General features: G+C 39.6%; 1 protein-coding gene across 6 annotated transcripts in view; it reads left to right on the forward strand.

Moving 5' to 3' along the window:
- The window catches only part of phf1 (PHD finger protein 1), a 28,451-nt gene that overhangs the window by 2,579 nt on the left and 10,848 nt on the right, over positions 1-15,024 (forward strand). For 5 of the 6 annotated variants that reach the window (XM_049584310.1, XM_049584307.1, XM_049584311.1 and 2 more), the window contains 10 exons: positions 566-644; positions 815-896; positions 1,578-1,664; positions 3,598-3,692; positions 4,219-4,367; positions 4,974-5,069; positions 7,997-8,065; positions 8,393-8,516; positions 11,580-11,647; positions 12,175-12,312. In XM_049584310.1, coding sequence (XP_049440267.1) covers positions 567-644; positions 815-896; positions 1,578-1,664; positions 3,598-3,692; positions 4,219-4,367; positions 4,974-5,069; positions 7,997-8,065; positions 8,393-8,516; positions 11,580-11,647; positions 12,175-12,312 — 986 coding nt within the window. In that variant the 5' untranslated portion in view covers position 566. The remainder of the gene's footprint in view (positions 1-565; positions 645-814; positions 897-1,577; positions 1,665-3,597; positions 3,693-4,218; positions 4,368-4,973; positions 5,070-7,996; positions 8,066-8,392; positions 8,517-11,579; positions 11,648-12,174; positions 12,313-15,024) is intronic. The other variant, XM_049584308.1, reaches the window with a different exon arrangement.

The raw sequence follows: 15,024 nt of genomic DNA on the forward strand, positions 1-15,024 counted from the left end.
AGGCTCCATGCACTGTTATGTATCCTGCGTCTGTCTTGACTTGAGTGCATGCACTGGAACAAATGCTTAACGTGCAGAGATAATGCCTGCACAGTCATTTCATGCATCTATTCAAGTTTTTAAAGATGTTGGGGGAGAGAAGAAGAAAACAGCAAAGTGCCTGGCAGATGCTTCAAGTAGCTGCACAGTGATCTTTGCTCATTCAATCAAACTGTATTGCAGCAGTCATCATGCAGTGTTTTTTTTCTGTGTGTGTGTGTGTGTGTGTGCGTTTCATGTGTGCAGTAATCATTTGTCTTGCTCTCTGGTTGTGTACTCACTCTCATCTTTCACTGTGGTGGATACAGACTGTCGCTATGCTCTGATCTAAAAAGGAGGAGGAGGAGGAGGAGGAGGAGGGATTTTAACCCCTTTGCACCGAAGCCCGCCTGTCTGAGAGCCAGCCGAAAAACGCCGGGGCCATAAACCCCTCTGTCAGCAATGGCAGCAAAGTATTCAGCGAATAAATCGGATTTCCATTTCACATGAGCCCTGCTCTCTCTCCCCTCTCTGTCTCTCTCCTCAGGATGGGGGGAGTAAGTGAAGGAGATGATGTGTTGGCTCGATGGAGTGATGGACTACTGTACCTCGGCAATGTGAAAAGAGTAAGTGCATGTGGGAGTGTGTGTATGTGTGTGTGTGTGTGTGTGTGGCAGGAAGACTTTGGAGTGTGTGTGCGTGCAGTGCGTGTCAGCGAGTGCGCTCACCTGGATTTTGAAAAGACTTCCATTTAGTTTTGTCAATCATTGCCGCTCACCTGCTATCTCCCTCTCAGGTAGATGGAGTCAAGCAATGTTGTCTGGTGAGATTTGAGGACAACTCCGAGTTCTGGGTTCTGAAAAAGGACATTCACTCATGTAAGAAGGACTCCTTTTTTCCTCTCCCCCGTCTCCCCTCAGTTAGAAGAGTTAAATAGCTTCCTGTTGGGAGCACTTTGTGTTTCTCAGGTTCACAATAAATGCTCCTAGATTGGGTTTTTGAATGCACAGACGCTCAGCAGAACTCAAACTAAACCTGTTTGTTTGCACTCTGAAACTTTGCCTGAGGAGTTGAAGGAATACTTCACTAATTCGTTCCCCTTGTGAGCTTAAAACTTTTCATTTTTTTCCGCCCTTTGTCTCGGGATATCTGAATTGTCGCTCCAAGAAAAATGCCAAAAAGAAATTGCAGTCACGTTCAAGGTTATGATGCTGAGCGCTCTGAGTATTCTGATCGGGGCACGTTGAGTTGTAATTGCTATATTAGAGTCTATTTATGAATTTATTAGACTAATGACTCTTGAGGGAAATGGCGCCCCCACTCCACCTAACATCAAGCGAAAGGGGAAGTTGGACGCTTGTTAGGACCAGGCTGAATATCTGCCCGTCAAATGAAGTGAAATCTGAAAGGGTGCAGCAGACACTGAAATCAATGAGGTGGCAAGGATGTGAATCAATATACATAAATTAATGCCGTTGACTGCTCTCTCTCTGTCTTCCCCTCTCACATTTACTTCCTCCCCTCCCCTGCCTCTCTCTGTCTTCCTCTGTTTGCCTCAGTCGCTGCTGGAGTGGAAGAAGTTTGCTGTATTTGTGACGCTCCGCCTCTTAAAGAACCCCTCATAAATTGTCTTAAATGTCGCCACGGTAAGGAAGCATGCCTCATCATACGCTGTCAAGCTGTGGTTCTCCACCAGTTCTTGCACTGACCTTGAAGATTTGACACAGTATGGTAAATAACAGCATTGCCGTTTAAGAAAAAAAAAACAACGACGCAGAAAACCATCTATCGTCAGTGATAGATATGAGTTGTTGCACCTGCATCCTGGCTGGAATGAAATGAATGAGATGCCCAAAGACAGGGAGCTTAATTCATAGACTTAAATGCCACAGATGTCTTTACTTGGGCTTATTGCTGATTTAGAGATCCCCTCCAGACATATTTTAAGACATAAAAAGGACCCTGCATTGAATAGTAATGTGTGTCTGGTTTTCCACAAAAAAAGTTTAATTAGGTTGTTAAAAAATTCTTAAAACTACATTGGCTCCTTCTCCCTTATTGAAAAATACAGAATCTATGAATATATAAACATTATCCGTTTCAAAATTTTAACTGCTGGACACAAGATGTCTCCTACTACACTGTGAAGTCCACTCTCAGTGTATGTGCACTGGTTCCAAACACGTAAATCATGGTGTGCACGCCTTAAAGGAACAGAGTGTAAGATTTAGGGGCATTTAGCGGCATCTAGTGGTCAGGACTGTAAATTGCAGCCAGCTGAAACATCTCCTGGTTAGAATTCCCTCAGTGTTCATTGTTAAGGATGTTTTTACCAGGAGCCGAATTATCCTCAGAGGTCTCCTCCTCTCCAAAACAAACAAACTAGATGATTAAAACTGGTGGAAACACTGAATAAAGCAGTTTGACGTTACAAATCGGTGTTCCTCCTATGCTGTTTGGCACGTCACAGACAGGCTGTTAGCCCAGCGCCTGCTGATCCATTGTTAAGGAGGTTTTAACCGGGAGCTGAATTATCGACAGAGGTCTCCTAAACAAACAGAGGCAATGATTTAAACCAGTTTGAACACTGGATAAAGCTGTTTCATGTTACAAATTAGTGTTTCTCCAGCGCTGTTCAACGCATCTGAGACAGGCTGCCACCCTGTGCTCACCTTTAACTGATAACTTGCAGACGCTCAGGAGGTTTTTACCGGGAGCTGAATTATCTGCAGAGGTCCCTTCCTCTCTAAAATCAATGGACCCGATGATTTAAAGCAGTAAAAACACTGAATAAAGAAGAGTCACGTTAGAATTCACGTGTTTTCTGACGCTGCTTGTTGCAAGGGGGCTGCTAATGACCCTATATGGAGCTAGTGTTAGGTTTTTCCGTTCTAGGCTACTGTAGAAACATGGCAGTGCAACTTGGCAATCTCTGTGGATGAGGACCGGCTCCCTATGGAGATATTAACGGCTCATTCTAAGGTAACAAAAACAAAACAGTTCTTATTTTTCAGTTGATTATACACTAAAGAAAACATATCTATTGCATTATATCCATTTCTGCCAATATCTCCCCCTAAATCCGACACACTGGACCTTTAAACTCAGATTTAAAGTGAGAACAGAGAATGTGAAAACAGCCTTATGGTGTCAAACCCTGCACATTCTGCACAGTGAGGGGAGAACATCCAAGTGAAGTAACTGAATAAAACACATTTTAAAGTGAAGGGAGACTTTAAAAGTATGAATGATGAAATGAAATACACTGAAGTGCAAGTAGGAAGAAGTTTTACAAACACCGAGCAGCAGGATGCACTAGCAGGAAAGGGCAATAAATTTCACCGTCATGTCTTCACGGCTCTGTCAGACTAACAGGTTTGCTGACAGTTTGTTTTGAGGGGAAAAGCAGACAAACACAGTCCCTGCTCCTCGGATGCAAATGCTATAGTAAAATGTTTTGCATGCTGCTGAAACAAACCAGCAGAGCACTAAACATGGAGCTGCTCTGCCATTATTGTCACTCCGGCTGTCTGTCTTGTGAACACGAATTAAACGCTCTGCCTCCTCCTCCCATTACAGGTTATCATCCAGAGTGCCACACGCCAACCATCGAACCGGAAGCTGACAGCGATTCGTGGATATGTCGGCAATGTGTCTTTGCAGTCGCAACCAAGGTCAGGCTGCTAATCTCTCCGTCTCACACTCTGGGGAAAAAACATTCAGTGTGTAATATGGGAGGAATCCAGTCAAATATATCAGGCTTGGCTGCCACTATAGTGTTGTGTACAGCAGAAAATGGGTTTATCGGAGGCAAAAGCGCACTAATTCCCCCAGTATTGACTTCAATATTAGATGTTCTACATTGTGTCCAAGAAATCATGAGGAATCAATAGTTATGAAGCTGAAAAACTACGCTGAAGTTGAGAGAAGTACATTTAAAGTCAATCAATCACATGTGCTCCAGTTCTGTAGATATGAGATGAGAAAGCACCCGGTTAATTGTCAATCGGTCAATGTCCATATCTCATTGTCCAGACTTCCGCTGCTTCGGACACTATCTCTCACAGCTGACCTACAATAAAACGAGACGAATTGCTTTCTCCCCACCGAATGCGATCCGTCTCCCTCGCTGCTCTGACATGACAGTGATTTGAAGGGGTCACCGACCAATCAGTTCTGTCCTAAAAATTGTGTTTTCAGAGAGGCGGGGCGCTCAAACGGGGACGCTTCGCCCGGCTCATGCAATTTATGAAACTCCGGCTTCCCTACCAGCTGTCGTCTTTAGACTGGGACCCGCAGCATCTGACCAATCAACAACAGTGCTACTGCTACTGTGCCGGACCTGGAGAGTGAGTGACACTGCAGAGGCCAGTTTAAAGTTTGAATGTACAGTTTATGTGTGCTCTGAAACATTTGGCTTTTTTCTCACAGAGTGTTATCACATCTCACTCAGAGTCATCCTGTGGATTATTTGCGAATTGCATGCAGCATATCAGACATGTGTCAAACAGTATTAGCAGGATTTCTTTGAGTTTGTTTGGACTTTCTTGGAATGATATGTGAGAGCTGCATCAGTCCAGATACTGTCAGGTAAGCTGTCAATCAAAAAAAAAAAAGTGCACCAAACTATCTTTATAATGCATTTTTTTGTGTGTTCTGCTGCTTTGCTTTTGTTGCACTCTTTTGCTTATGTGCCAAACCTCATCCACCTGGCACATAAAGCGTATAAAACAAACTCCCTACTGCCGTATCTTTACGAGTCGAGGGATCCAGAGGGAGTTTCCACCTGAAGACACATTTCAGCTCAGAAAATGAGAACTGTCAGCTGCAGTCATCAGCCTTCAGTCTTCCCTCTATAATGCACAAATACAAGTGTGTCTGGTGGCAGACATTGGACACATTCATTCATTCATGTGTTTAAAGTCTGGTGGTGTTTTTGTGTCGTTGGACTGCAGGTGGAACCTGAAGATGTTACAGTGTGGCAGCTGTGGTCAGTGGTTTCACGAGGCCTGTACGCAGTGTCTAACCAAACCACTGCTGTATGGAGACAGGTGCGTTACTGAGCATGACTGTAAAAAATATTCTTATATTCAGAGTTAGTTTTTGCCATTGCATATAAGCACTGAATATAAAGGAATTTGTCATAACCATTAATCTTAGCAATTTTAACAGTTCACTCAGAGTATGTTCATATGCACAGTAAATTCATCTAGACTTGAACAGGCATTTTGAAGCAGATATTAATATTTCAGAGTGGAGCGTAAATACAATCTGATAACAATATATTGGCTGATACCTGTTAAACATAAACATTTTGGCACTGATCTCTCACATTTGGTCAGGTAGCACTGTAACAAGAATGGTTGAAAAGTACAGTAAACTTGATATGATAAGATACGATACGATACGATATACTTGTCTCCGTGGGGAAATTTGTCTTGGACTCAGGAGCTGCACAAGTATTGCTGTCTCACAGTAACAGAAGAAATGAAGCATACATCGTAAAAACATGAAAACACATACAACACATAACAGTATAACTCCCTTTAAATATGAATTCAATTGAAATATGTTAAACCTGAAATTAAAGAAATTAAGACTCATAAATTAAGAAAAATAAAGGATGAAAAACATTTTTTTTTAACATTTTTTTTTTAATGCACATTGCTTATCCGTCATCATATAAATGCCAATATCGAATTGACTTTCATTTATTTGCTGATGACAGGGCTGAGGGATACGGAAAAAAATCAAATGCCACAATATTTTCGACCAAATACCTGAATGTTGTTAATGCAACGATATTGTAGGTTTGACTTTTATTGCACAATGAGAAATTTTTGATGCATAAACATCAGTAATGTGGGTATAATGACTACATGGATAAAGGCAAATAAAAGAACAGTCTGGTAAGTTCAGAAAATTACATTATTTCACTGTAATGCAGCCTTTAAAACAGGAAAACACAACAATTACAATATTATAATATCCAACATCTAAAATGATATCTAGTGTCATCTCACAGTGTCATTTTAATATCAACATACTGCAAATTATTGCCCAGCCCTAAGTCCGAGTATGTTTATATAAACACCAAAACTCAGCCAGACTGTTTTGGGGTTTTTGGAGCAGGTATTGATATCTCTGAGTAAAATTAAATACATTCTGATAATCAGATATTGGCTGATATCAGCTTTTTTACACAAATCTTTAACATGAACAAACATTTTTTGGTACTAATCTCACATTTTGGACACAATAAGGACAGTTGAACAACACAGTAAATTAAAGATGATAACAGTCAAGTAAATAAGATGTCAGTAAATTGAAAATTAGATTAAATCTTTATAAATATTCCCTTTAAATAAGAATTTAAAATAAAGAATTAGATGAAAGGAAAAATAAAATATTAAGAATACATAAACATGTAACAGTTAAAACTATTTTTACTGCGCTTTCCTTTTCATACTTGTAAATATATATGCCAATATATTTGTGATAAGTCAGTATTAGCCGATAATATCATGCTGATGTATGAGTCAGGATCTAGACTCTAGAACTATTTTTTGCATGAGACGTGACTTTTCTGTTGACGTGGTTTACACTGATCTGTTTTTTTATTAGTCTACCACTCACCACATGTCGTTGACTCTGTTTGGTACAATATTAAGGTTACATTGAGCAGAAACCTACTTGTGCTTTAGTTTGATTGCAAACTTAGTATTTCCATTTTCAAATAATCTGTCGACAGTTTATTTGATTAATTGATTAATCTATAAAATGTCAGAAAAAATGAGAAAACACCCATCAGAGATGACGTCTTCATTGCTTTTTTTATCCAACCAACATTTAAAACCCCCAAAATATTCAGTTTAAAATCATATGACATAGAGAAAAGCAGCATGTTTAAGATGCAGCTCGTCTCAGCTGTAGATTCCAGTCTGATTAAGAGAAACAGATGAAGACATGACAGCTTCACTTGTCAGAGAACTACCTTAATTAGCTTAAGACTAAATTATTAGCGTGCATGTTAATGTACTCACTGACTTGTGCAACAAGGACAAGAGCTCCTCGCACACTGGGAGCAAAGGGACAGTGACAGACAGCGGAGCAGACATATCACCTCTCTGGTAGCTGCTCAGATATGATACTGGGAGGATATGCAAGCTGCTGATCGCTGTGCACTTTGATAGGCTGCACCTCATGCGTGTAATAAAATGTATCCATCCATTAAGTCATTATTGTCATTAACCATCTGCGTTAGCCGACTGGGTTCTACACCCATCCTGACACCTTGTTATTGCCGAACCTGTCTAAGGGGAGAAGAAAAGGAGGGATTAGATTTAGATTGACAGTCGGGGAGAGCGAGGCCGGATTGGTACAACATCTGCTGAGCAGGTGATGGAGGAAGAGTGAAGACTGAGTTCACAGTTGGAATAGTAAGCATGTGCTGCCGTCATACTGTGTCTGGGCTTCATCTTTCCCGGTGACCTTCAGTGAGCACATGCATATAGGAGGACGGATGCACACATTGTTGTTGTGGTAGGAGCCGAGTTTCAGGGTCACCCAGAACAGAATATTATTATAGAGAAACTGATCCACCTGTCTGTTTGTTTTCACTTCAGGTTGATTTATGTGATAAAATACCTACAGAGGAGAGACATCTGTAGACTGAGAAAAACGTATAGACGGAAAAAAACACAGTGTTTATGAATAACTCGGACTAAATGATGAGAAGTCTGCACAAAAGTGGACAAAAATAGTTTTCACAGAGTTAATATGTTATAAAAGAAGACAGCGATGTACAGATTGTGCAAGTGAGGATGAAAGCAAAGGACAAAGACAAAATAAAAGATGACAGCTGTTTCTTGAAACTAAATGAGAAACAGGCCCATTGAAAAAGAATAAAGAATAAATGATAATTCACAGTCCCATGATGCTAACTTTTATTTATTTATTTTTTCATGTATCTTTTTAGGTTTTACCAGTTCCAGTGCTCAGTATGTACAAAAGGACCCGAGACCATCCAAAGACTTCCCATGACCTGGTGATGTTTGCAGTGAAAATACGTTACAGTTATACACAGTGGTTATTTAAGAATAATAGACAAAACATCAGGAGTTAAAGAATGAATAGTTTATTATTTTTCTTTTTTAATCACAGTATTTTTCAGTATATTTCATGTCAAGTCTGAGAGAAAACTAATTGTAATTAATTTTGATAATATATTAATATTTTACTAAAATGTGGAGTTTCAATCCAATCTCTCAAATGTTCGAAAATATTCTCAAATATGCAAAAATGTTTACCAGTTTCATTTCTTGTCATATTTTGTATTACACCTGTGTCTTAATATCTGTGTTTTTTAATGCAGGATGGATTTGGCTCATTTAGTGCTCTACCATCTCTCGCTGTGCTGCAAGAGGAAATACTTTGATTTTGACCATGAAATCCTGTCCTTCACCAATGAGAATTGGGACTCGTTGCTCCTAGGCGCGGTATTGATATTTCCTCGTTTAAGCACCATGATGAAATGATGTGAAATGCTGCCAGCCCTTTTTTTTTTTTTTTTTTTTTTGCATTTGAGACTTAAAGCCAATTAACCGCCATTAAAGTAAAATTTAAAGTTAAAAAAAGTGTGACCTCTACATCAGCTTAAAGGGGAACATCACTAAGTTTAAAAAATTGCATATGACATTGTGTGTTTTTATGATCCAGGACAGTGGTTAGTTCCCAACCTTTTTTTTTGGCTGACGCACCTCTGCAGCCTCATCAGATGAGCTCATGTACCTCTCATCATCCGACGGGGTCCAAATGCGTTCATTTCAATTGATTTTAAAGTGGATGCAATTTAACACGATTACCCAGGGTTATACAAAAGTGAATATTGTTACAAAGTTTTTTCATACAGTTAAATGGGTTGGGTTGGTTTGCATTTGTAGCTGGACATTTCAACTGTTTATAAATCTCTTTTAGATACTCAATTAATCATTACTTTTAGTTAACGTTAACTATTTTATTCATCCATTACTTTCCGTCAACAAATTTTTTAATTATATCAATTAATTTTAGCTATTTAAACTGTAAAAGAGATAACCGTTTAATCCATTAATCCATTACTTTTAGCTACATGTAACTCTTTCAATTGTTTATCCATTACTTTCAGCAAAGGATTAACAGTTTGTGGATTACTTTTAGCTAACGTTTACTATTTCAACCTTTTATCCATTACTTTTAGTAAATAATATTTTAACCCATGTGGGGCCTACTTGGGTAAACCCACCCATGACAATTGACATGGGGCCAATGTGGAGCCTGTTAACAATTCCTATAGGGCTGATTGTTTAGTCCATTTACTACCCACATGTGCCCCACATACAAATTGTTGTCTGAGAAGTTATGTTCTTAAGTCATCAAACAAATTCCAAACATCTCACACCAACTTTATCTTCACCTGAAGTTACGACATTTTGTTTTGATGTATGGAGAACAAAACCCAACGTCTGGAAAATGTCATAATGTCAACATCCTCACAACGTGAAAATCTTAAACATTTAAAATATCGTCAACACGATTTTCATTTCAACAAAAACATTAAGGTAAGTCCAACGTAACAGTTCAATGTCTTTCTGATGCCACACTGACGACGGAATAAACAGTTGAAATAAATTAAATTTATAAACAGCTGAGATAGAAGTGTTGAATTTACAGCTTAAAGTATCGTTAACTAAAAGTAAGGATAAAAAGTTTAAACACTTAGCTAAAATTAATGGATAAAAAACTTTCCTTATACAGATATTTTTAAACTCGGCAACATAAGTATTCTACGTTGGTCCCAGTGTATTTCCTGCTGGGATGTTTATTAATGCAGTAGCTGACAGGAAGTAAGGAGGGACCAATGGAAAGGTCTATAGCTACAAGTATTGGAATGGTTAGCTAAAATAAATTGATATGGCTAGAAAAATAGTTAGCTAAAATAATTTGTAAATACTTGAAATAGATAAAAGTGTTGGATTAATAGTTGACATAGTAGTGATGAGAACTGGATAAACAGTTTCAATATTTAAAATTAGTCAGTATAATTAAACGTTGTCTTGGCATTGAATTTTGGTCACACAACCTTCTCAACCTAAATTCAACCAAATATCAATGTCCAACGATGTCGGTGCCCAGTTGGGCTACTTATAGTCTCTATATACAGACTCTACATTCAGTGAATGTAGAGTCTGTAGGCAAACCCCGGAGATCTTGCCACCGGAAGAAGAGCGGAAGAGCCCTGGTTTCCGGTTGTAGGCTGTTTGTAGTCCACATGATATTGACCAATCACGTTTGAGCCGGCTGCAGTTGTTGCCAGGTTAAACGGTCCGTGCAGTGAACTAACGAGACGGAACATAATTGGTGTCACTGGAAACTCTGAATCCATCGCAGTGGTTCAGCATATTTACTTATATAAACGGAAGTCGGAAATGGAAATTCGCCTCCTCCGCCCAAATCAAACCGGAATGCCAAAAAATCGGGGGCCTGCCCCCAAAGGCTGTATCACCGTCTGCCGGAAGTCAGACGCCGAATACAGCCGATGGGTTCTGAGAATGGGCTACTTATAGCTGTTTAGGGCAGCTGTTTCATCCACTGATTTTAGCTTGAGTGTTTTGCATGTTTAACCAACGTTTTTACCAACTTCAACCATTCAACTAACTTTAGCTTTACCTTCTATCCTATAGCTAACATTTCAACCATTTACTCACCACGTTTAGCTAACTATTCAACTCTATCTTTTTAGCTAACGATACTAGCTAACTGTTGCAACTGTTTATAAATATCTTTTGGGTAAGCTTAACTATTTCAACTATTTACCCATTGCTCTGAGCAAAGTATATCATTTTCTATATACTATATAACTATGAGCGAGGCACTGTCAGTGATACAATTGACCAAGGTTGGTGGGAGGTGTGTGCAGTCATCTTTGCATCTGATAGTTTAGCCTACTGCTTTACACGGCTAAAACAGGAGCAAAAAAACACATTCCAGGACTTCAATGACAATCAGACAATGCAAGAATCCAGATTAAAACAGAAATCAAGAAGAAGCCCATCAGGGACAATCCTGTCCCTGATGAAATCATTGATCTGTCAGACACTAATCAGCATTTGCAAACATGAAGGAATTTTGCCAAATCTTCTAGAGTGCTAAGGCTCAGCATTGTGATAGCCTACCACCAATTTTAAAGTCTGAAGTCTTTCCACAGAGAATAAACAGGAAGCCAGAAGTAGAGGTGACTGAGAGACACACCAGGGGTGTTTATTTCCTGTAAATCTATCCGAGGCTGTGGGTTTTCCTTTAAGCTGTTTTATAAAAGACATTTTGAAATGTATTGTTTGTCCTGTCATCACATGGCGGCAGGGTCTTTCAGCCACGTAGCTGCAACAAGTACTTTTCCCCATCAACATTATTGCTGTCAGCGACTGTAAAAGAAAATTATTCCATGCATTAAAGGTTTTCTGTCTGACGGCCGTCCACTGTGTAAACACAGCTTTGATTTTTCATTCCTGTCTGTCCTCTAGCTTTCTGACACGCCAAGGCAGGACCGCTGTCACAATCTCCTCAACGCTCTGAACTCCCACAAGGACAGGTAAGTTACCGCATATGATGAGAAGAATAAACACAGACCACACATGACTGGATTGATGAGTAGCGCTCCATGAATAGAGGGGTCTTCTTAGTGCTCAGTAGTCTGCAACGTTGGACATGCGCGGCTGAAATGAACGAGATGAAATGTGTGACTTTGAATAAAATGTAGCCGCTAATTAGACCAGATTAAATTGAACACTTTTTGGTGTTTATTTTGTCTTGTTAGAAGAGGACACAAGTTGTTGGTATTAAATCACAATAACCAGTCTCGAGGTTTAATTGCTTTCAGTGGGTTTTCATTGAACTTTGCAAAAAAAAAAAAAGAGTCAGCTCTAATTATGTATACTTAATTACACAGTCACTGACTTTGAAATGTTCCTGAGTCTACTTTTTCATCAGGAAAATAAGTACATTTTGTTACACGACATTAAATTCATTATTAGCATCAAAGAGGAGTAATGGGGAAAAAACACACATTTGGTGATAATATATTTCAAGAACCAGGCTGTGTCTTTAATGTCGCCCCAGGTTTGTCTCTGGGAAGGAGATCAAGAAGAAGAAGTGTCTTTTTGGGCTTCAGGTCCGAGCCCCACCTCCGCTGACGTCCGACTCGTCGCCCCTCATCACCGACCCACCTATCAACATCACGCACCGGAGAAGGTCAGAGTAAGGACAACGTCTCTCCTTTCAGCTCTTATCTCAGTAACGGCTCTGGGATTCCCACGGGGGATATAGTCATTACGTATGAACAATTAACTTGCAAATCAAAGGGCTGCAATTTTCATATGCCAGCAAAAGTATCAGTGTCTTAATGTTCTTCTAAAAGAGCATTAAGCCCCCCTGTGTGCTTACGTTTGTACATCCATAAATGTGTGTGTGTGTGTGTTAGTCTGTGTGTACACTCGTCCTGTAGTCTGCAGATTTCATAGACACTCTTTTCATTTTAAATAATTTCCTACATTTAGCTGGAGCTTATTCAGACTGAATTACAATGAAATAATTTGCAGTGGAGCTGTCTTAAAGGGAACAAAAACTCATATTATACGAGTCTCTGAAACACAAGTGGAACATTTTCTCACAAACAATATTCATATCTCAGTAATTTATCTCCTAGTTCCCTTTGCTCATCTAAATAGCTACAAGCTGCAAGTTTCAAGAGACTCTGGTCTTATTGGCTGGAATCACTTCAGGCTTCTCCTCTCTTTCTGACAGACATGTCAGATTTTCATTTTGACTAGAGCGAAGTCATTTTGCTTCTTCCCAAATGGAAAATGTTTCGATGGCCACATCAGAGGCAACAGATATTAGTTTATCAAGTATTAGTTGGAATGAGCCTAATGTGAGTAAGAGTCATACAAGTGACTATTCTGATCATAGGTTTCACTTCTTTTACAGTTATCTCCTCAACTGTAGATGACAACTATAGTATTCTGGTCTTAATCATATCTACAGCCCAGTTCAGACCAAAGATTCGTGACAAGACATGTTGAAACAGGCAACTACTTTCAATGCACTGTTCTGCAACGTTCCTAAAACCTGTCGTTCACACCAATGCAACTAGATGAGATGGTGTATCATCTCTATGCAACAACTCTCTGTACTTCTGTTCTGATTTGCAGCTTTCCAGGTTTATTTTGTGGCTGAATATAATTTGTAGCTTCTTAATATATGAATGAGGATAGTGATAGTGAGATAGTGAGACCAGCACATCGTGAGCACAGACATAGAGAGCTCACCTGCCGCAGCAAACGAATGCACCGTCTGCAGTCATTTTGACTTGACCATCGGACTTCACTACAAGCTGATTGGCTGTTGAAATTGGTGACGTGCTTTATGTTCTCAAACCAGCCGCTGGTGATTTGACCAGTCGTGGCACCATCAGCTGGCTTGTGTCGATCTCAGACCGGCTAGTTCACACTGCTGCAACTTTTCTCTGCAACGTTCTAAAACGGTTTGTCTTGTTGCGAATCATTGGTCTGAACTGGGCTAACCAACCAACATTTTTTGGATGGAGGTCCCTGAAAATAGATTTTATCAACTTAGAGGTCCTTGACACAAAATAGGTTGAGATCCACTGGTATAGATGTAAACTTCTCAACATAACTGGCAACAAGTAATAAAGAATACACGAGTCAAAGTCACACTGCGGATTTAAAATGGTCATCAGCTGATAAGTTTGTCAGTTCTACACAGAGATGTCAGATCTAATGATTTAAATGACCCCTTGTAAGAGACTTGCATGGGTCTGATTTTCAAGACCCGCTCCTAAATATTGCACCTGCCACACCATGACCCCGCCATGCAAATCCTATAATAGCCATACACTGTTCAAATAATTTGGTTAGGCACTGTTTTTTAAAGTGATAATTTTGGGACATTTCATACACGTGAAACTCAGATAATGTATTTTCAAATAAAGGCAATTCTGGAAATACAATTCAAATGAATATTTTTCGCTTATTCTCAGAATACTGAGCAGCACATCTCCACAGTAACACACCTCTTAATAACGTACCTGACTGAAGTGGCTCTTATCCTCCTATATGCATGACACGGACAGAGCCGACACACAGTGAGCAGTCACAGAATCAAAATGTTAAAACATTGAATTAAATTATTGTTTATTCTCATTTTATTTTCATATATTCATCATCCAGCACCTGCAATCTGACCCCATGTGCTTTGTTTTACTCAGGACCAATCCTGGAAATAAAATTAAGACAAATACCACCCGCAAATCACCCATTTTGCGGGTCACCCACTGGTTGACTGACCTGATGCAGGAAATGTTGGCATTGTATATTTCTGCAAACTCCAGATATGTTGCATGTGTATGTTATTATGTGGTGGATATGTTGAAACAGCAATGTGTGGTTAGGTTTCTGTACAAAAACCACTTTGCTGTGGTTAGGAAAAGATAATGTGATGGCTTGAAATGCCTGTTTTGTGGGGGCACAAGCAGGAAATGCAGCAATGTCTCGTTGAAAAACGGTGATGATGAGCTAAAACACAGCCAGTTTCGTTTGCTGGTCCTGGTCAGTGGACTGCAGCTTGGCAGGCATCTCACAAAGATGACACCATCCCCTCCAGCTTCTGATGACAGAGTCAGCTTGTATTTAGAAATATTGATATGATACATATGACACATACAAATGTAAAATGTCTGTGGTTTGCAGAAACATATAATGCCAACACTTTATTCTGGCGACTGGGCCGCCACGTGTCATACCAGGTCAACATTTCCCCTCCACCAACACCGTCTTTGACTGTGTGATGTAGACTAAATTTCATTTCAGATCTTCAGTCTTAAGTTAGCTGTGGATATTCACAGCCCGCAGAGGCTGAACCGACACTCCGTGAGCTCTCCTCTTTGTCTCC

The sequence above is a fragment of the Epinephelus fuscoguttatus genome, linkage group LG8 (assembly GCF_011397635.1).
Source record: "Epinephelus fuscoguttatus linkage group LG8, E.fuscoguttatus.final_Chr_v1".
In the NCBI taxonomy this organism is placed as follows: domain Eukaryota; kingdom Metazoa; phylum Chordata; class Actinopteri; order Perciformes; family Serranidae; genus Epinephelus; species Epinephelus fuscoguttatus.